Source organism: Gavialis gangeticus, unplaced genomic scaffold (assembly GCF_001723915.1).
Source record: "Gavialis gangeticus isolate Ggan-Ray unplaced genomic scaffold, GavGan_comp1, whole genome shotgun sequence".
In the NCBI taxonomy this organism is placed as follows: domain Eukaryota; kingdom Metazoa; phylum Chordata; order Crocodylia; family Gavialidae; genus Gavialis; species Gavialis gangeticus.
This window is the reverse complement of record NW_017729013.1, coordinates 445255-468103: the sequence shown is the minus strand read 5'-3', so window position 1 is coordinate 468103 and position 22849 is coordinate 445255. Positions and strand designations below refer to the sequence as shown.

General features: G+C 47.4%; 1 protein-coding gene across 3 annotated transcripts in view; it reads left to right on the top strand.

Annotated features, from left to right (window-relative positions):
- CRCP (CGRP receptor component) overlaps window positions 1–22849 on the top strand; it is a 53744-nt gene that overhangs the window by 3712 nt on the left and 27183 nt on the right. For 2 of the 3 annotated variants that reach the window (XR_002096315.1, XR_002096316.1), the window contains exons 2-3: window positions 374–410; window positions 2113–7527. Coding sequence is in view for 1 of the 3 variants with exons in the window: in XM_019511349.1 (XP_019366894.1) it covers window positions 374–410; window positions 9576–9674; window positions 14225–14319 (231 nt within the window). In the remaining 2 variants the exon portion in view is untranslated. Of the gene's footprint in view, window positions 1–373; window positions 411–2112; window positions 7528–9575; window positions 9675–14224; window positions 14320–22849 lie in introns of those variants that run through there. The other variant, XM_019511349.1, reaches the window with a different exon arrangement.

The window sequence follows — 22849 nt, the reverse complement described above, 5'->3', positions numbered from 1 at the left end:
TAGGGAGCAAGGAATAACTGAATGGGCTGTTAATTGAAATGGTAAATCAGTCAGTAGGCTGTCCCAATTCAGAGGATTTTGCTGAGCAAGTTAAACACTACTTTGTGGATCAGTTGAGCCAAATATTCTTGTACCGATAGTTTGTCTAATAGTAATAACCATAGTTAGGGTGTGTAAAATATTCGTGACTGCCAGAGACAGCAACAGCCAGAAACAGTGGAGGAATTAACACAATTGTGATCCTGAGAATTTTATTAGAAAAAATTCCTGAATTTAATGAATTCTGCTTTCTAGTGTTAGTAGAGAGGAAGGTGGTGATTTTTAAATTTTTTATACAAAATATTCTGAAACATCTGTTTTATTCCTTTTTTAGGAAAGATGCCAATGCTGCATTGCTGAGTAACTTTGAGGTAAGTTTACTTGTACCTAATTTTCAGTAGAGTTTAATGCAGTGATCATCAGTTTTTTAAGACTGCAAGTCATATTGACACAGTTCAAGTCAGAGGCAGATGGACAAAGGGAGGTCCCATGGCAGGCACAGGAAAAGCATACACCACTTGCTGCTTCCCCTTGCGCTGGCATGGGAAGAGTGCTTGCCATGGCCACTTTTCCCTGTACTTGGTCGCACTGCTTTTCCTTGCACGGACACAAGGAAAGCATTCACCTCTGGCATGGGCAAAGCACTTGCCATAGCCTTTTCTCCCCACATTGACACAGCAAAAGCACCTGCTGCTGGCATGGGGAACGCATCTACTGCTGCTGCTTCTTCCTCTGCCAGTACCAGAAAAGTGCCTGCCACTGGCATGGGGCAAGTGCCCACTACTGCTGCTTTTTCCTATGCTGGCACAGGAAAAGTGATTGCTACTAGAGGTGCACCAATACATGGGTCCCATATCAGATTGGCACCGATATAAGGAAAACTGACTGTATCAGATATTGGCTTTTTTTGGCTGATGTGGCCAATAATTCCCCATGCATTTGCCCAGCTGCAGCGCAGCACACAGGCGGCCAGGAGCTTAGCCCAGCAGCGTGGCGAGCAGCTGGGTCTGGCTGGTAAGCCTGTTGTGAGGGAAGGGGCATGGGGGTGCAGATCGAGGCCCCTGCGGTGAGGGAGGAAGTGGGGCTGGGCAGGGCTTGGGGCAGGTGCTGCACAGCTGGCGTGGAGTGGGGGACAGAGCCACAAGCGACTCATCTGGAGGGTGCAGGGAGAGGGTGGCAGCTCTTACTGATGCATGCACTCCAGGGGGGCTTGGCAGGTGTGTGCCCCCGGATCTGCGCACAGGGCGAGGACAGGCTGTTGCTGTGGGCTGGGGCAGGGGCTGCACTGAACTCTTCCTGGTAGGGGGGCTTGGGCTGCGCTCGGGACAGGCAGCGGTGCTGGGAGGGAGGCTGGGGGGGCTACAGCGAATTTTGGGGTGGCTGCAGCCTCCCCATAGCCCCCTCCCAGTGCTGCCACTGCCTGTCCTGAGCGTAGCTCTGCCCAGACTCCTGCTGGGAAGAGCCTGGTGCCCACTCTCGCCTTGTGCGCAGATCTGGGGCACACCCCCCCCCATGCCCTCTGGGAGCTGCCACCCCCTCCCCGTGCCACCCCCTCCCCGCGCCACCCGGACAAGCTGCTAGTGGCTCTGTCCCTCGCTCCGCCCTAGCTGTGCAGTGCCTGCCCCTCCCCCTGCCACAGCCCCACTCTCTCCCTTATAGCAGGGGCCTTGATCCCCTTCCCCTGCAACAGACTTACCAGCCAGTCGCCCCTTTCCATGCTTCCTGCCTGCATATCGGAATTGGATCAGTATTGTCTGATACAGCTCATTAAAAATTGGCCATCGGCCCCAAAATCCTCTATCGGTGCACCCCTAACTGCTAGTAAAGTCCCTGCCACGGAACAGCACCGAAGCCCTGTGTCCATGGACCGGATCAAAAGGCTTCTCAGGCTGGATCTGGCTGCAGGTTGCCCACCCCTAGTTTCATCTTACAGCAAGTCCTAGCGCTCTGGTCTCGAAGGCAGTGAGATGGTTTGGTTCAAACTCAGTTCATGACTCTCCTGAGAATCACAGACCTATTCATGTTCATTCTTTTCTTTCTCTTTTTTGTCTCTTTCTAAATGGCCGCCAACAGCTGTGTTCCCTCTGTCCTCTGGGAGCTTGTGCCTATTCTGTGACAGTCTGACCCCTTCCTCACCATAGCCCTGTGCCTTTATTTACTTTTTCTTGCCTTTTTTCATCGTTTTCAGCCCTTTCTCTTGCCGTTGCCCTCCCCGCCGCCTGGTTTCATTTTTTTTCTCTTCTCTCGCTGTGGCTGCTCTGTTGCTTTCTTCCTTTCCCTTTCCCCTCCTGATATATCCCTTACCTTTCTCCTCTCGTCTGTTGTTTCTTTGTTTTTCCCAGTTTCTTTGTTCCTTGTTGGCTAGATGACCACCCATCCCTAACCCCTCTGGTTCCTTGCATAGTTAACCCTTTTCTCGCTGGAATGGCTGAAGGCAGCTCCCAGCAGTCCATTGCTGAGGCTTCTGCCCCTTTGGACTTGAGTTTTGGTGTCCGGCTTCATGCCCCTTCCTTCATCGGGGTGGAGGAGTGCGCCTCTGCTGTGGGTGCACTAGTAGGCTTCAGAAACATCCTTTATGCTGACCGGGTGAGTTCGGACCCCATAATTTTCCTCAGCTCGCCTGCTTTGGTGCATGATGTTGTGTTAGCAGGTGTGACTGTCAGGGGTGTGTTTTGCACCGCGACACCCTTAGACACACTACCATTCAGGTGGTAGCCTCTAATGTTCCTCTTCTCCATTCCTCTTGGACGATGAGCTCACCAACCGCCTGCACCCCTATGGCATGGTCACGGGGCCTGTCCGTAGACTGCCACTTGGCAGCGGCAGTCCTGAGCTCCAGCATGTCCTGTCCTTTAAAAGGCAGATGTTCATGCTTCTTGCCCGGGAGGGTTGCGGTTTGCCCCACTCCCTGTCTTTCATGATTGACGGGCAGTGTTAGGAGGCTTACCTCACTGTTGGGGACATCGTGTGTTTTTGCTGTGGCTGCCCAGTGCCCGAGGAAGAAGCCGGTTGCAGCAGAGCCACCTGTGGCTGCGCCCGATGGTTCGTCTACCTCTGGTGCGGATGCCTCGTTGGGTGGTGGGGATGCTCCTGCCTTCCAGCCACTCCCCAGTTTGTCAGAGACAGCTGGCTCTGTGGGGGTGGATTTGAGGCTTCTCCTTGCTTCCCCCCAGGAGAGGCTTTGGCTCCTTCTGCTGAGGGGCGGACCTCCCAGCAACAGAAGGAGTCTTACAAGAAGGCCTTGTCAACCCCTTAAGACCTCCCCACCACTTCAGGGGGATCTGGGGTTAGCGAGTGGGATCCCCCGTCTCTGCCTGCCTCCTCAGCATCTCCCCCAGACCTGGGAGTGGGGTGGATCCGATGGCCCTCCACTCGCCTCTCAGCTCCCTGAGCCTGATTATGTCAAAATGGGCCCTCTGGGAGCCACAAGTGGCTCCAAGAGAGATATTCCAGCCCAGGAGGGTTCCCCTGTAATTGTTCAGGGACTGATGCAACCTCCGAGGGCCCTTTGGAGGATGCTGCTGCCATAGGGCCTGATGCTGGGAGTCCTGGTGAGGGGACACATACCCCCCCCAGGCCTTGGTGACTCTCTGTGCGTAACGTGTACCTCTCTCCTTCCTTGAGGTTGGATTTTGATTCTGCCCCTGAGGACAAATTGAGAGAAGTCCTGCCTCAAGGAGTGGCGTCCCCGACTCAGCTAAAGCTTCCCCCCCATAGTCTCCATCCCGGTGGCGGAGCCTGCTCCTGCCCCTGAGGAACCTCCCTGTTGATTACCCCGTTGAACGCCTCATTGAGTTTCTTGACTAGATAGACCAAGCATCACTGGAAAGTTGCCCAGCGTATTCGTAAATGGTTCCCGGAACTTGTGACATTTGCGCTTTCTGCTAAGGCCACAGTAGCGATGCTGCACTCCACCCTGGGCATGCAGCGTTATAGCTTTCACCTAAGCAAGCTCGCAGATGATGTTGGGTGCCTGTTGCAGGCAGCTTCAGCTAGCGAGCTGTAGGCCCATTTTTTTCTTGTCCTGCGTGCATCCTCCTCTCTGGTACTTCTCTCTGCTCTTTTGGCTTTGCCTGTCCCCCTTTCTACACCCTTTATGCGTGGCTGCTACGGCTTTTAGTTCTCTCAGTGTCAGTGGCTGCAGAGATCCTGGGAAGCGGACAGCTCTCTGATTTCCTGCATCAGAAACGGCTGGATGTAGCTTTCCTGCAGGAAACACATACTGACGTAGCCGATCAGGCTGACTGGCATGTTGCCTGGAGAGGCCACGTGTTCCTGAGTCATGGCACCTGCCACAGCGCAGCGATCACATTCGTCTTCTTGCCGCAGCTGATGCTTGACACGGCGGTAGTCCACGAGGTCATCCCTGGCTGCCTGCTAACTGTTCACCTCTCTTTGGCACCATGTCGTCTCCATTTCTACGCGCCCACAGCTTGTGACCATCCTCCTCGGTACCCAGGTTGATGTCCGGTCATTGGTTGACTGTCAGCATGCTTATGAGTGTGCCTCTTCAGCTTGCGTCAACTGCATCAAGAGTGACACCCTGCTTCTCAGTGCTTGGGCCAACCTCTTTCACCCTGGACCTGCCTGGAGGTCTCTCCCGGCGTCTCAAGGGCCTTAAGGCCCTAGGGGTGTTCCTCTGACCATCTGTCTTCCCTGACCAGAATTGGGATGGACATCAGTGAGGAGGTGGAGGCGCGTCTGCAGCAATGGCACTGGTGTCTGCCCGGCATCTTCTACCACCGACGGGTCTTCATTGTGAACACCTTGGCAGCCACGACATTATGGCATCAGTGTGCTATGTTGGACACCCCTGCCAGACTTACTTGACATGCTGCAGAGACTGTTTGTGGATTTTTTTCTGGGATGGGTGCCATTGGCTCCTCCGAGCTGTTCTCTGTCTGCCAATACCCAAGAAAGGCCAGGGCTTGGTTGACTTGGGGGGCAGAGTAGCTGCTTTCTGCCTGCAGGCCCTCCAGAGACTACTGTGAGGAGTCCCCTGCCCCCCTTCCCCTGGCAACAGCTGGCCTATGTGTTTCTGTGACGGGTGGGGGACCTCGGGTTCAACTGAGGGCTCTTTCTCTTGTATCCTGCCCTCTTGGACTGGTGCATCCTCCAGCCCTACTGCAGCCTGGTGCAGGCCTGGCAGTCTGCCTTCTGCCTCCAGCCCTGAGCCAGGCAGCTGTGGTTTCCACAGTTGCTGCAGGAGCCCCTTGTCTACAACTTGGCCCTGCGGCACAGGCTGCTGAGTCTTGGCTCTGATAGTCTTGCTGACTCTCATCCAATTGCATGCTGTCCAGCTGGGCCACCTTTTTGACATGACCTGGTCAGATTGGCTGTAGGCTGAGGCTCTGGCTGCCTGCTCGGGCATGTGCTCGGTTCGCTGCGCCACCTGCCTCCCAGGGGACATGCGGGCCACCCTCCCAGCAGAGGCAGTGGCCGCCCTGGAGAACCACCTCTGAGCATGGTGGGTCATCCCTGCCGGGGATGATCCCAGGTGAACCCTTTCCACTGCTGCCTGTTGTCCCACCCATTGATAGTGACCTGGGTGGTGGGCCCGGCACTTTACTGGCTCTTCCTACGCCTCTGATGGCGATGCTGGGGTTTGCTTTAACCTGCTCCCCTGAAAGGTCCTGTACATATGGTTGATTCGTGTCTGCTACTCCCACGTCCTTGACAGTTGTCTTGACACTATACGGTGGCATCTAGTTGCACTGGCAGTCACGCCAGCCTGCCCCACGTGGCGCACACTTTATATGCTGCCCATTGCCAAAAGGACCGGTGACCTCCAGTTGCAGTTGCTGCATGGGATACTGGCCACCAGCACACTCATCCGCCACATGGATCCGACTGTGTCAGTGGCCTGCCCCTTCTGTCCGGGGGAGGTAGAGGCAGATCTGTTCCACGCCTTCCTTGGGTGCCCCCGGCTGCTGCTGCTCTTTGCTACCTTTGGCACTTTGTTCGAGGTGCTGGACTTGGACCTCTCAGAGGCTACCTTTTTCTTTTCCCTTTCATACCTGGTGGCTGGGGGTGGGGGGGTGTCATCTGCTTGGCTAACTTTCTGCTTGGCCAGGCCAAGATGGCCATCCTCAAGAGCCGCAGAAACTGGCTTGCTGGGACCAATTCTGATGATGCCTCGTGGCTCTTTCGGTTCATGGTCCAGGCGTGCTTGTCACTGCAATTCGAGCATGCAGTCCTCCAGCAGACAGTACCAGCCTTCCAGGCACCACTGGGGCATTCAGGGGATGCTCTGCAGTGTCGAGGGTGGCTGTTTGGTCCTTGCGCTGTGATACTGCTCGCCCCTTCCCGGGGTACCAGCAGGGGTCTTAGTGGGTTGATGTTGTACCAGATGTTTTTGTTTGTAGATTGTGAGGGCAGGCCTTGCAGGCCATAGCTCCAGGCTCTTTCTGTTGTACCTGGGCCCCTGTGTGGGCTGTCCTTTGTTGTACTGCTACTTTTTTCCTTTAAACGTTTATAAAAGTCTTTTAGTACTGCTTTCATGGTAAAGATGAATAGGATTCAATCCAAGACACACAAAATCAAACGATAGCAGTGTGTGTGTGTGCATGCACGTGCACATCTAAATGCAAGAGAGCCAGCATCCAGACCATTAGCCATTTTAAAGCTGCTCTTCTCTCCTTTCTCTCTCTTATTTTTTAAATTGATTTCCCGGATTCTGTCTTTGTTATGTGTAGTGTTAATCAGGGGCCTCATTTTGCACTCTTTTATGCCAGCTTTAAGCCTGGGCTAGTGCCTTTATTTAGCAATCACACTGTCCATACATCAGACTCCGAATCCTTCAGTTTGCCAGTTTTGTTGCAACGAAAAGTAGAATCAAAATAATGCATTTTTAAATCACGTTTAAGATGGAAATGAATAGATAGCCAACAGCACTGTTGCTCAACCTTTTGTTTGGCCCTGTGGGCTAGATGAGTGGTATGGGCCAGATCAAGCCTCATGCTGCCTCTGCCTAGCCCTGTGTGTTGGGATCAAGCTCCGTGCTTGCCCTGAGTGGCCCTGTGCTGTGTGCTGCCTGGATCAGCCTCGTGCCACTCTGCATGCCCAGTGTAGCGTGCAGGGCCATGTTGTCCGGCCCACGGGGCTGCCCCCCAGTTCAGAAATTTGGCAGCAAGGGAGAGGCTTTACTTGCCACTGTTCCCTTGCCACCAAATTTTTAGACCCCTGGTGAGTCCCGCAGGCTAGATGATCTGGCTTCATGAACCAGGGGCTAGGGGTATACCTGGCCAAAAATATTAGACAGCATGTGCTGCATCCTCATTAATGTTCCAGAGATACATGAATTGGAACAGTAGGAGTTCTTTGCAAATGATTCCAGGTGTTTTCTCAAATGGCTGCTGACAGCAGTGCTGTTATTTCATATGTAATTTTATGTACACATATACAGTATCAGCCTGGAGCCCAGGACTTGCTGAAATGCTTAAATAAATTGAAGACCGTGCTACTAAAAATAAATAAGCTCCTAAGTCCTTTAAGTCTTTGCAGTGCTTTTAACAGTCTTTGGTGTCTTTTTTTTCACATTAGGGAAAATATATTTTCTCAGCATATGGTAAATTCATGGTGAAGGCAAGGCAGCGTGTAGTTCTGAAATGTGATGGCAAGTCACAGTAAGTCCTTTGAGAGAGCAGCAAGTTCATGTCTACTAATGCAGGGACTGTGACTGCTAATGTGGTTAGAAAACAGCTTGTGAAGACAAAGCCATACTGAGCCACCTTTGCAGCCTTCTAAGAGAAGATGCCTTTTTGGAAGTGAGAAGAGAAGAGCATGCCATTTTCTTAGGTGCCCCAGGTTATATGGGGTTATGTGAGGACTTGATTCTTTAGTTAGGAATTTAACTGAATGTGATGCCTTTACAAATCATAAATATTTCCTCAAGATGATTTCCGTGCTGAAGTTCCAGACTTATACAACCTTTCTACCCTGGTTCCAAAGTAAGTTTTGATGTCCTCTGAGCCACATATGTTTGAATAAAGCAAAGTACACCATATGGCACACTTTAGAAGAACTTAATGAGAGACCTAGAAGGAACAGTTGTGTTCAAGAAACAGAGAATAACCTGTGATTTTATTTAAATCAGAGCTTCACGTTTTACTTTGTGCTGACTTCTTTTTTTTAATCTACTATTTCAGTACAGAAAGTAGCAACTAATGAAGTAACGGTATCTTGAAAAATCCAGTCTTTCCACTACTACTTTGTGTTCCTTTTCAACATGCAGGAATACTGAGCAGAAAATAGGGTATGGGACGTATTTGTTGTGTGGAGAGCTTTTTGAGGTCTTTGTGCTAGGTAAGAGCCTGGTCCACTTTGCAGAACTGGACTTGTGATTCTATGCATTACAGATCATTTGTATACCGTAAAAATTCATTGGGCACCTGTAAATGAGCGCGGAGGCTGCTCAGACGCATTGGAACACCAGCGCGTCGGAGTAGACTCGATTAATTAAGTCTGCCGGAGTGTGGCAATTGCTGTGCTCCTGCGTCTCACGTATCAGCGTCCCCATGCTTAAAAATGGCAGCAGGGGTGCTTGAACTAAAGCTCTCCCGATGAGCTTTAGTTCAAGCGCCTCCACTGCCATTTTTAAACACGGGGACGCTGATGCAAGGAGATGTGGCGGTGCTTTAGAGTGGCTCTCAGAGCTACTTTGATTAAAGAGCCGCTGCCTCCCACCCCCAGAGGACGTGTAAAAATGCCCTTTGTCGGTTTCTCCATCTTTGTTGTCTTCACTTGAGCCCCGTTATCTTTTTATAGTTCCAAATGTACCCACACGTGCTGAGTGAGAAAAGAATTGGAAAATGGAGTTACTGATGAGACTGCTCATTCCCCGTTTCCCTTTCTCAGCATAGTTCTCTCGGCCCATGCAGCTTTTTAATTCTTTACAGGAAGGGATTAGCAATATCCGCAGCTGTAGGCATTTTGAGCACGTCTGTAGCTCTCTTCCATATGCGCACTCTTCTAAAACGAGGATTTTATTTTCCTTTCCATAGTTTTTGCTCCATCTTTCCCTCCTGTTGCATTTTGATGGAAGTGTCTTACCCTGTCACTGTCAAGCTAATATTTTGCAATAAAAATGATCCGTGAGTAAGGAGACTTGGGTTCTGTCCCTGTTATTGTGAAAGATTTCCTTTGTGATTGTGGACAAATCACTTAAGTTTCATCATCAGTAAATTGTACAGTTTCAGCAAGTGCTGATAGTCCATTAAAATATACGTAGGGTGTGGTCCAATAATTCCTACATCTTTTTTCCAATATCATTTATAGTTTCATAGTACTCATTTAGTACTAGTTACCTGAATTTGGAATGATCATATGCAAAGAATAACACCGATGAAGTTTTCCATTACCCTTTTAATCACCAAGTCCGTCAATAAAGGGGTAGCATAATCTCTGTTGCTTAGCTGATAGTAATTGAAAAATGTTCTCATAATATTACCATAGAAAATATTGATAATATTTTGAAAAAAATTGAAAATAATGAATAATACTTTGTAGTAACTCAGTAAAACATGCCTTTTGTTTAGGTGTTCCAGTTACTTACTGATCTGAAACAACAACGCAAAGAAAGTGGAAAAAGCAAACAGAGCTCTGGCCAGCAAAATCTGAACACTATCATGTATGAGGTGAGTAGAGCTACACAGTTATTTTGCACTTCAGTGTAAAGTGGCAGGCATTTACACATGCAGAGTTTATCTAGGAATTTGTCCTCTGCTTAATAGAACTTCAATAAATATTTCCTGCTTATAATACAAATTTTCTTCCCTAAAGATTTCAAATTGCTGAAAAGTAGCCATCTCTGAGCTAGGAAGCGCCAACTAACTTCTGCTCGTCATGAGAGAGGAGATAAATAATTTTAATGTTTGGAGCAGACACTGTGGCTCTGGTGTGTAAGGAGCTGTTCAAAAGATCTTAGTACAGCAAGCTTCATAATCTCTTAAGGCTGAAAGTAAACTTTGTTGGCTTTGAACCTGTACTTCCACAATAGTTGGCTTATTTAAAACATGAGCTGTAGAGCAAATAATTTGTTGCTTTACCTTTTAACATGACCCAGTCTGCGCCACTTGCTGGGGCCAGGGCCAGGGCCAGGGCAGGCAGGCAGGCAGGCAGGCTGCCTCATCCCACTGTGGCTTGGGCTGTGGCTGGGTCTTGGGGCAGTGCCCAGCCCGGGTGGCAGTGGCTTGGCGCGGGAGGGAGGGAGCGTGTACCCTTGGGACAGGGTTGAGGGTGCAGCCCAACCGGGGTGGTGGCAGCGGCTCACAACGGCAGCAGTGCAGGGCTCTCGATGGCAGCAGCGCCAAGGCTGTTGGTTCAGTCAGGCTGCAGCCCCATGCCCTGCACCCCACAGAAATCTGGGCAGGCATGTGCCTCTCCACCTCCCCCTGACGTATCACCAGTGGGTCTGCCAGACTGCCCCCATGCCATGAGGTTGCCCCCTGATGGTGCGGGCTGGTTCAGGCTGTACGGAGTTTGGCCCCTGATGGCCCAAACCAGCCCTGCACCAAGCTTGATGCATGGCCCTGATGGTGTAAGTCTCTCTATGTATCTATATCAATATAGACATAGATTATATATAGAGGGAGAGGTATTTCATTTTAATTGTGGAAAAACACAGATTTTGGTTTTTTTAGTCAGAGAATTTTGGATAGTTTATCAGAGAATTTGGGATTTTTTAAACAGAGAAAACCAGGATCCTTGACGATTTGATTACTTAAAAGATACATAGTTTGACCGCTAGTGAACCATGGTTAATATTGCATTAAATCTAGTCTGTTTTGCTTCCATGAGTAGACCTCATTGACTGTAGTGGAACCACACAGGCACATACGGTTTGGTCCTGGATTTTTGAGTTTTAGTTCTGTCTTTGTTTGAAAAGACAAAGTTATAAACTGCAGGTCTAATCTTTACTGAGATTTGTAGTCTCTTTCTCAGTTGTTTCAAGTAAATAGGAGAGTCAGGCAAAAGGGAAATGTTAATTCTCAGTGTACCTGCTAAATATATGAATATTAAGCAAGTATGACCATATCATTATATCAGTATTGATATAATGGGATTGTTTCTGTTTGTTGTGAATACATAGTAATAAGCCTTGTACGTGGGTATACCTGCGATATTACAGTAGTTGGAACTAGCTTATTTAAATGGTGGTTGCATTTAGATATGACCATAATACGATGATGGGCACTTTTAGTTGGTTTAAAATTACTATATTTCACAGTGTAAAGGTCGACCATGGATTTTCGATGCAAAAATTTAGTATTTTCATAGGCACAGTGTATAAGTCGGGGCTGAGTGCTGAGCTCGGCACTTGGCAGCACAGCTCACAGCTGACAGGGCCAGGCTCGGCGCTCACCAGGCGCAGTCCCATCCCCTACAAGCCTGGTGCTGCTCTCAGGGGATGGGGCTGAGCCGGCCAAGCCCAGCCCTGGCTCCATCCTTGTACCCATCTCCTGCGAGCAGTATGTCACCAGCCAAGTACCAAGTGTGGCATTGCTCGCAGGAGACGGAGATGGGCATGGCGCTGGGCTTGATGCTTGGCTGGCGCAGTCCCATCCCTTGCAAGCGGCACTGGTGCAGCCCAGGACTGTGCCAGCTGAGCACCAAGCTCATCTGAGCCCAACCCTGTCCCTGGCCCCTGCAAGTGGTGCTAGTCCCTGCAAGTGGCACTGCTGAGCACTGAACCCAGCCCTGATCCCTGCGAGTGGCTCCAGGCTTGGCTGCTCACAGCAGACAGGGCCAGGTGCTTGGCTGGCATGGCCTCACCCCCTGTGAGCGGCGCTGGCCTCAGCACTTGGCTGGCGCAGCCCAGGAGCACTGCTCACAGGGGATCGTGCTACAGTGCATAAATCAAGCTTGATTTTTTAAGACACAAAAATTGGGCTTCAAAACCCGACTTGTCCACCCTGGAACACGGCACGTAAATAGCTGAGTTTGGAAAATAAAATGTCTAAAGTTAAATAGCCATGGCTATAGAATATAGTATTTTAATAGGCAATTACTAATTTCTCCTCTACTGCAATCAGTCATGGTTTACAAGTAAAAACAAATCATCATAATACTTTGAGAACATAGTTTCTCAGTGTATTACTCCATTAAAATATTGCTCAAATTCCCCTAAGATAATCATTAGGAACACAAGCAATGAATATTTTATCATTTTGGTAGAGAGGAAGAAGGCCAAATCTTTCTATGTTGATAAAATCAAGTTTTAGTTAGGAAGGTTGCTTTTAATAGATCTATTTTGTAATGTCTTATACTTGTATTATTTGTCATATCCTAAAGAATCTTGGAAACAACATTTCTTCCCTACCAGTTAGTTATATTCTCTTGGCTAAATATTGCCTCATTTCTTTCTTTTCTGTCCTTTTTATTATAGATTTTTGTTTTAAAGAATTTCTAAGACAAAAATGCCTATATAAAAAGATACTTATTTAGTTATGCTCATGGCACAGTACACAAGTAACGCTTAGACTCCTCAGGAGAAGAAATCCATGTTTGCCGTACAGCACGATGCACACACATGCTATGCACCCGGGGTGGGCTGGTTCATCATATTTGAAATCTTATTAATGGGTGGAGCATCTGTCTGTTGTAGTCTCAGTGAGAGCTATGTACACTGCTGTATCAGGTAAAGAGCAACACTTTAAGTTTGAAACAGTTGGACCAGTAACTTTTACAGTTAATGATGAAGTTAGTAAATGTTACTGTCTTTTGGTAGAGAAAACAGGAATTTCCTGTAAGCTTAGTGATCCTCTTTACTTTTATTTTGGGGTTAGTTCAAACAACATCCAGAAAGATTCTTGTGTTTTTTTCAAGTTAAAAGGGTGACTGTAAACTACAATCTGACTGGGCTTCTTTAAAAATAAAAGAAAAGCCATTTGATCAACTTTTCCTTATAGTCAGGAGGCTGGGCTCATGCAAAATTGCAAGATGGTGTCATCTGTCTTCTTGAATCTTCATTCTTTAAACAAAAAAGCAAATGCTTTGCAAAGATTAGTTGAAGTTAATTAGTGTTAGTGCAAAAGACAAACAGCAGGAAAATTAATCATCTAACAGAAGTAGAAAATGAACCTTTCTGAATAATGACTACAAAATTCGTACTGTGTTTTTTAACAGTAACATGCATAAATTCTGGGGTTTTAGAAAACAGTGCCAAATATGCAGACTGAAGTACACTTCCAGCTGTAAAGAATAAAAACCTCTTTATATTGGAAGGCTTTGTCACTGCAGTGGAACTTAAATTAGTTATTTATGAGTTGGAAATGAAAGTACCCTTGGCACTGAATTCTGGAAAATCTTGGAAAAAATAACAGTTTTAGGGATGAATAGAATAAGGCTCTTCAATCCTGTTTTAAGAAAGCAATCTGGTACTTTTTTTTTAACAAGGGCTTGAGGTGCTCTATACTAGTGGTTCTCAGCCAGGGTGCCCCTCTCGCGGCAGGGTATGTGTGTTTATCAGACTACAAGTCTTTTCTGCTCCAGTTATGACCTGGGGAGTGTTTACATCCCTTCGGACAGATCCTAAAGACGTTTAATTTCTCACTTAATTTCCCCACTGTGAGAAACGTCCTTTCTTAAAATAAGCTGGTCCCAGACAATATTCAAGCTAGGGTCTTTCCTTTTAAAATTAATTTTGGCATTATCTGGAAGGACCTGTGGTCAAGTGTCTTGGACCACATTGGCAAATGTCTCTGTCTTTTTGACACACCCATGTTGGATACTGATTTTCTAAATTTACTTTTCTTCAGCCATTTAGACTTTGAGTCCCTCCCAGATGTGAAAGAAACTCATTGTTTAGCAAGTGACACCTTGCAACCCTTATCATACTGTGTGATTCAGGCCCTGTGATGGCATATGAGAAATACATTTTATATCAAACGCCACAATGCCTACAAGCATAAGGGTTATATGCTTGAATGCAGCCTAATACCACCGATAGGTGTTATACTATATCACCTCACACACCTTATCAGTAAAACAAAACTTAAGAAAAAACATGCATGATGTCCCATGAACACCTCAAGATATTGTGGGGTTCATGACCAAGGTCACTATTCAGACTTCTTTCAGTAGGTTTGAAGAAGCTTTTAGCAAGTAATTCTCTGCATAGATATTTGATACTCCACATTTATTTTTGCTTTACAAATGGTAATATATCTTTTCTTACCCTCTACAGACATTAAAATACATATCCAAAACACCATGCAGATACCAAAGTCCTGAAATTGTAAGAGATTTCCTCACAGCAATGAAAGGTCATAAACTAACAAAGTAAGTAAAGATTCCCTTTTGAGTATACGGATGAGTGCACGAGAATATTCAGAAACGGCCCTTAGTAAAAGGAATTTGTGAGGGGTGCGCTGATAAAGATTTTCTTGATTGATACCAATAGCTGATCATTAACCAGGCACATTGGTTGATACTGATCCAACAACCGATTTACAGGAATGCAACCTGGCAGTGTGGAGAGCCGCTCTCTGCAGGTTAGTCTGTAGAGGGGTGAGAGAGGGAAGGGCCATGGTGGGGTAGATCCATGGTGAGGGAGGGAGTGGGGCAGGGGCTGGGGGTGCTGCCCAGCTAGGGTGGTGAATGACATCTGGGGCCAGGGCAGGGAGTGGGACAGAGCTGCAGGTGGCTTGTCCAGGGGATCAGTGTCCTGAAGCTTAAAAATGGTGGCAGGGCGCTTGAGCCAAAGCTTGGTGAATAAGCTTTAGTTCAGGCACTGCCACCACCATTTTTAAGCATGGGGGGGCTTTTAACTGGAGCCGAGCAGGGCAAAGGCAGATGTGGGCTGCTTGTTGCAGGCCCAGGACTCTCTGCCCTGCTGCCTTTTCATCAGGAGCCATCCCCTGCCCACCCAGCAGTGGGAGGCACAATTCACTGCCTCCACTGCTGGGTGGGCAGGGGGCATGCAGCCAGGGTAGGGCCCCTGAGGAAAAGGCAGCACAGCAGAGAGTCCCAAGCCCACAGCAGGCAGCCTGCATCTGTCCCGCATACAAATATGGGTGGGCACATGTCCCCCCAAGGGGTGTGTGCTGTGTCAGGGAGCTGCCCTTCCCTTCCCCATGCCCCCTAGACAAGCTGATTGCAGCTCTGTCCCACTCCCAGTCTGGCCTCAGGTCCCATTCACCGCCCTGGCTGGGCAGTGTCCGCAGCCCCTGCTCCACTCTCTCCATCACAGTGGGAGCCCTGATCTGCCCCACCTCCCACACACAAACACCTCTTCCCTACCCCACAGCGCTTCCCCTCTGTGATGGGGGGCCAATCTTGGGGCCAGCTCCATCACTATCCTGCCGCCTGTCTAGTGCAGTCTGCCTTGCACTCACCTGCCATGCCTTGATGTAAATTAAAATGATATAAAATGCAGAAGGCTGCCCACTTGCAGCCGTGGTATTCTGGGCCAGTTACACGTCTTTGATCTTCCTTAATACCGTGTCCCATGCCTTGCAGATGTCCTCCAAACAATTGACATTCACTTAGCCCTCTCCAGAGCTGGACTCTGTCCCTGTGTTGGGCTTCCTACATGTGCCTCATAACTGGGTTTTTACTCACGCTGCCCCTTTCTCTGGGTCACACTTATTCTCACCCCACCATGGGCCGCATGCACTCTGACCTACTCTGCATGGCCCTTCAGGCTCCCTTTGGCCCTACTCCATACAGCCCTTCAGGCTTCCTCTCTCTCCAGCTTGGTCCTGATCTGTCGCAGACTTTCAGGTCTCCCAATTCAGGCCCTAGTCTATAACAGGGTGTCAGGCTTGTCACCCCACACACTGGGCTGATTCCAATCTCTGGCCCACTCAGGCAAATTCCCACCAGCCTTGGACCTCAGGTCTTCCTGGCCCCCATGGTCTTGCCCATAATTTCCACTCTCTCTCTCAGGCCTTGGGCCCTCTTGGCCTCTGCATTGTCACCCAACCCTGTGGCTTTTCTGTTGGTGTGTGTGCTCCCTTAGTCTGTCCCCTCCATGGGCACCCACAAGGCAGTGGAGGCTGAGGCTTTATAGCGCCCCGTCCTTACCTTACACTGGGGAGGCACAGGTGTGGCATTTCCTGGAGACTGCCCTGCCACTGACAGCCCCACCACACCATCCAGCCCCAGCAGGGTATAATTTCAGGTCTTACCCAAGATCAGAAGGAACCTCCTTCACCCCATAGTTTCTACCCTAGCCTCCAGGGGTTCCAGGAGCAGCAAGTGGACTCTCCATCCCTAGCCTTTATCAAGAGCAGGGTAGACAGGCACTTGCCTCAGATAGTTGGCAGAGATGATCCTCCTGTACCCTAGCCTCCAGGGGTTCCAGGAGCAGCAATCCTTAGGCCAGGTGATGTTCATCCTTCAGCTTCCCAGATGCAACTGGTCTTATACCCTGGGTCTGGTTTTATACCCCGGCTGCCTAGCCCTCCTCCAATCAGGCGACCTCCTAGCCATCAGGAACCACCTAACTGGGCCTGAGCCCACCTGCTGGCTGCTCCACATCCTGTTGGCTCCTCTTAAAGTGGCAGGCACCACTCGCGCCCTGCCACGCCCTCCAGAGGCTTTCCTGCAGGGCACTGCTCTCCACGTTGCCTAGCTGCATTCCTGGCCACATGCATGTGTGCAGCTGCATCTGGGGGACCCCCCACCAGAAGGCATATTATATTTATTGGTAACATTATCAGCTACACCAGCCAAAAAAGCCAATAGTGATAATGTTAATTTTCCTTTTATTGGTACCAATTCGATATGGCACCGATATATTGGTGCACCTCTAGAATTTATAACCTGGTTGCTTTTGCTGAACACTTTTAAAGCATTTTCTGTCAAAATTAAAATCGTTACCTAGCCACCTTTTCCTTCTTTTCTGTGAATGCCTACATGCATATATATTTATTCACATGGATGTTAAATTTGCTACAGTTTTCTCCCAGATTGATTCTGGTTGGTATGCATTTTCTATGAAATAAATAGGAAGGTGAAAAAAAATCATTTTGAGTCGCTCAGAATGAGCTCACTCATTTTTATGCTGTCCTCAGCAAAAATAAATTCTTCAGAAAAAATACTGATAGCTTCATTTCAGAGAATAGGCATAAATAATGAGGCTGTATATAAATTAGGTCCCCAAGCAGATCTTGGGAAAGTATAAGCTTCAGCAGATTATTCTTGCCTGAATTTTTGAGTCACGGATGTGACTATTCCTTGTATTTAATATTCAGTAGAATAATATTTTCATGCTTCCCCTCTGGGGTCTTTGTTCAATAAAATGTGCAATTTCTATGATTTTCAGGAGCTTTATTTTGATTTGATTGAGTCAACACCTGGAGAACAAACTGAGTCTCTTATAAATTCTGGGAAGCTCAGCAGGGACTTCAGAGTGGAAGGCGTGACCAGTCTCCTTCATGCTTACTAAACCTTTAAGGCAGTTTCTTTTGCTTGAGATTGGTACGGATGGATATTTGCCATTCCCAAAATGCCTTGGTCTCCTGTACCACACTTCGAAGTGTGAGTGAGGCCTGCCATAAATTTTAGGCTAAAAAAGCAATGGAAAGAGTAATTTCCCTCCCCAGGAAGATCATAGGAAAGTAGGGCTGGAAAGAACCTCAAGAGGTCATTTAGTCCGGTCCCCTGCAGAAGGCAGGTTCGTCTCTGACAACTATCCGAGGCAAGTGCCTGTCTACCCTGCTCTTGAAAATGTTTAGGGATGGAGAGTCCACTTCTTTAGGCAGCCTCTTCCAATGTTTGGCCACCCTTATAGTCAGAAAGGTCTTCCTAATCTCCAGTCTAACTTTCCCTTGCTGAAGCTCCTAGTTTTGTCCTGTATGATCATGGAGAAAAGCCAATCTCTGTCTTCTCTGTAATTGCCCTTCAGGTATTTGAAGACTGTTATCAAATCTCCACCCTCTGCCCAGTCTTCTCTTCTCCAAACTAAATAATCCTAGCTCTTTCAGCTTTTTCATAGTCTCGCTTCCCAGGCTCCTAATCATTTTTGTTCCTTTGCTGGATTCCTTCCAATCTGTCCACATCCTTCCTGAAGCGTGGTGCCCAAAACTGGACACAGTGCTCTAGGTGAGGCCTCACCAGTGCTGAACAGAGTGGAAGAATTTGCAAGTGACAGTCCTGTTAATACAGTCCAGTGGGTGCATCTACACATGTACTTTACTGCAGAGTTGACCAACTAGCTCTGTAGTAAAGCGTCACAGTTTACATGTGAACAGGTATTGGAGCACAGTAAATTGATTAAGTCTGCTGTAGGATAGTGCTGTCGGGGACAGCACTGTCTTATGACAGAGTACTTACCTGCACTGAAATGCCCATGTAGATGGTGACCATGTCGGGACCAGACTCCTGGCTGCTGCCTAGCCACACAGCTCTGCAGGTTTTGAAGCCCCAGCCAGCCCCTCTGCAGCCCAGTGCTGGAGCTTGGGGATGACCCCCCGTACCCGCTGCCAGCCCAGGCATGCTCTGCCCCAACTCAGATTGCTGCTGTCCTGGGCACACGTTTGGATGCTGCACCCAGGAGCAGTTTACTCTGGCTCAAAGTGCTACGGAGTTTATTTCTTCACCTTAATTGCACATATAGATGCACCCACTATGTTGTCGGTCTTTTTATCAACAAGAGCACACCATTGGGTCATATTCAGCTTACTGTCTACTGTAACCCCCAGGTTTACAGTAGCTTTTTTTGGTTTTGTTGTTGTTTGGTTGTTTTCTTTTTCCTTTGTATTTCAAATGCAACTTTTGACAAATGATTGCTTACTTCTAAGCACTTCCTCTTCACTCCAAAGGAAACAAATTACTCTGTGTGTATTCTTAGACACAAACATTCCCTAAAGAAATCTACTTTTCCTAACCTGGTCCCGTGTGACCGGGCACTTGGTGCTTCTGTCACTGTAAGAGACAGCGGCTGCCTGAGAAGCAGCCTGCAGGTGCGGCAGGGGCCAACCAGGGAGTCTGCCCCTGAGTGCCAGTGAAAGAGGTGCTCCTGGCAGCAGGGATCCTGATAACTGCTGAGCTGGGGTAAGCAGCACCAAGCCCAGGAACAGACCAGGCCTTGGAACAGGCAAGCCTGGGAACAGGAGTGGGTGAGCCCATAGGCTGGAGAAGGGTGGCAGAAAGTGGAGGTCCAGGGTGCCTGAAGCCCAGCTAGCAAGTAGACCAGAGTCCAAAAGGAGCAAAACAGACCTTCAGACAGAGAGGTCTGGGAACAGGGACCAAGGGCCCAGCGCCTGAGCGGGGTAAAGCAGGTCCTGGAACAGATAGGCCTGGGGACAGAAGCAATGGCCCAAGTGGGCTGTTGATGAACTATTTGGTTGTTGTGGAAGGGACTGAGGCAAAGGTATGGCGGTCCCAACTGGCCCAGAGAGAGCTGGCAAGTAAAGGAGGTGAGGACCTCTAGAGTTAAAGCTGGGGTAGGAATTGTGTGGCCACCAGTGGGCATTGTGGTGCCCCTGGGACCTGAATCTCTCTCATCCTGGTGTAAAGGGAACTTGCATCTCTGACACACATGGGACGTGCCATTGTCTCTGTACTTCCAGCTGGTAGCAGTCATCTGATCTTGTACGCAGTGTATTCTAGTGTTCCTGGCTGAGTTGGAACTGGACCAAAACTTCAGGATTAACACTGATTCTCTTCTGCTTTGTTAGTCAGGGGAGCTCTGTTAACCTTAAATCTTAAATTCCATTACTGTACAGCTCATTCAGAGGATAGCTTCTTCCATGTAACACCATGTTGGGCCATCAGATCTGTGCAGAAGGAGAGGGAAGTGCTGCTCACTGGGTCTACTTAATAGGGATTCCAGAATTCTTCTGGCATGGCATGCCATGCCCGCTCTTTTTCCTGTGGATAGGATACCATAAGATAGACCAGAATGATACTCCCATTCAATTTCTTCTCTGGGAAGGAGGGAGGAAGGAAGGAAATGCCTAAATACTTCTGGAACCCAAATAGATTTAGGCAAAGAGGGCGCTTAAGAATCTTTGAAAACTTTCCCCTTAGTTACTTAGTTAATATCCTTGTTGCTTTGTAAAGAAGTGACCAGCTCTGTTTGTACCAGTGTGAGGGATGTTTGCCATACAATTTACAAAATATGAAATAGACTTTCTTCTTGCAATGGTCGTGACATATTTATTTCCTCTAATCTGTTCCAGAGTCCAGACCAGATTTACCCAAGCCCATCTGGCAGCCATTTCTTCCCTTTTCACCAAGACCTGGAAAGCATATGGTTAGCAATTACCAAGTAATACATTTTATGTTCAAATGATTAAAACATTAATACCTCCAAGGAAATCTTGAGCTACCCTCTGGGATCTCAGCCAAGACAATTTCAACTCCATCCTATTGCTTTGAGCTAAGAATATGGGAAACCTACCAGCTTTTATCATTCACCTTCTTTGGCGGGCCTTAAATTGCGTTTTATTTTTGTTCTTACAAAAAAAACCCCATGTTTGAAACGCATTCTAGTTTATGCCCCGAATACTTGACCTTCCTTTCAAGAGGAAAAGAGCATTAACATTTTCTTTCAGGATCTTGGAATTTTCCTGTTGTGATGGCCTTTCCTCCCTGGGAGAGAAGAGGGGCAGGGAGGATTGAGCTCCAAATTCTCTCTTCTCTTTCCTCACTGAGTAGTAGAAGGGGAAGGAGAGTCTCTCTTTAGCCACCTATTTTCTGTCTCAGCTTTAACCCTGGAGGAGGACAGTTGGTTTTGTAAATAAGATCATTAACATTGGCCTTTTATTTGAGTTCAAAGGTAGAGTCCATTTAGTATCTGAAATATCCTCTTACTGGGTCTGACGCTATTATGCCTTCAGGAGAATGGACTAAGTTTGATGGCTCTTCTTAACTTGAAAAACCCTGTCAGTTAAGGAAGAATAATACTTTTGTAACTCTTTTGTGAGGAATGCATTGGTCTCCAATCATGTCACTACAGAGCTTCTTAGCCTAAAAAAAAGTGAGCAACTATGGCTCCTTTAGCAGCAATTCCTCTCTAAGGTCTGAAGATGGAATGGTTTGTATTTAACCTCTGACTACATACCCCATCAGCTGCACCACTGCCGTTTCTAGCAAGGATGTGCTTTCCTTCATAGTCAAGTCTGATACCAACCCAAGAAGGAGTGTCATTAAAGAGTGTGTGGCTGCCAGATTTACCCAAAAGACCAATTTAAGACTACTTATTTGGCTCAGCAGCTACATAGACTTTTGGAGGAAAAGTTTATAGTTTTAAGACCTATAACATTAGTACAATTTAGATCTGCGTATAGGACCTAGAGCAAAGTGAGAACAAGAAACTGACATTCCCGATTTAAGTTTCTTCACCTCTTGATCACTAGGTGGAGCCAATGTATGCTGGAATTCGTTGATGGCTTTGTAGGATAAGAGACTGTCGGGACCCACCCAACCTATTCACTGAGACAGCATCATATGAAGATTTGGGCCGGTAGTCAAGTGAAATACTGCTTTTATTCTGTCTTCCCTCCATAGGCAACAAATTTGAGCAATGAGAGCACTCTTTGCTCTTCTTGCAACCATGATATTCTAATACGATCTAGCTGTAGTTCTGTAGTTCAGAGCATTGTAATACTGGTACATCGTTTAATCATAATAAAATTGCCACTGGCAGGCAGGAAGCTGGGTTGATGGACTTGATCTGGCATAAATGTTTCACTGATGGCGCTAGATTCAATGGTGCTAATAGATACACAGTTATTAAATAGTAAAAAATCTCTAGATTGGGTTTTTGTTGACCTAGGGAGTTAAAGAGCATAGCTTCCATAGCTATTAGTTTATTTTTCAATTTGCTCATAAGATAGATACTAAAATAGCAAAGTCGCGTCTTAAAACTAGCCACCGATATATCAGCTGGCTATCGGATTGGCACCGATAGAAGGATAAATAATGTTATTAGCTATCCGCTTTGTTTGCTCATTGTGTAAACACTTTTTCCTAAAATGTAAGCCTGCTTCCACATAGAGGGAGGAAATTCTGATGTTGTAGGTCTGCATGGTAGATGTGGGCACAATAGTCTAATGGTCCCCCTGCATGCACTCTGCTCACATAGGGAGAAGAGCTAGCATAGCTGAGACCTGCTGTGCAAATAGCAACGTAATTTTATTCCAGGGAATCTGTCTATTCTTTTTCTGCCTTAAGGAAAAAAGCACATTCTAGAGCTTTTCAGTATTTAACATGTCTATACTAAAGTGTTTTTTTTTAATGGGTTCAAAATGTACATGCTACAAAATGTATTTTGGTCACTGTTGACTGAGGTTGACATTCCTACCTTAATTTATATCACAGCCCTTAAATATATTTATTTGTTATTACTATTGTAGAAGCCACAGCAGCACTTAAGTCTGGCATGTCATGATAGTGGTTCATTATTAGTTATCTTAATTGCTTGGAATGTATGTGCATAATGTAGGTTTGCTAGTATAGATGGTAAAAAAGAGATTAACCTGAATTTTGGAGTTCCCAGCATGTGCTTGGTATAATTAAATGTGAGCTACATTCAGGTTCTTGAATTCTTTGTTGTGTTCATACAGTATTGCTGCAAAAGCAGCACTAATGCAAGATCACATGCAGATTGGCTATGTACGCACCCTGTGAAGACTATTTATGATGGATTTCAGAATAATTAGTGTATATTGCAGATGTGCATAGGTACTGCACTTACTTAAATCCCAGACAAGGTTTTTTTCCCATTTAACATGGGGGAAAACAGCCCCTTGTCCTGGTTTTGAGTACAAGCGTGTGGGTGGGGGGTGGCAGGCAGCCACTGCGGCTCTGACTTCAGCCCCAATCCAGGCTCAGAGTTGCAACCGCAGCCACATTCTGT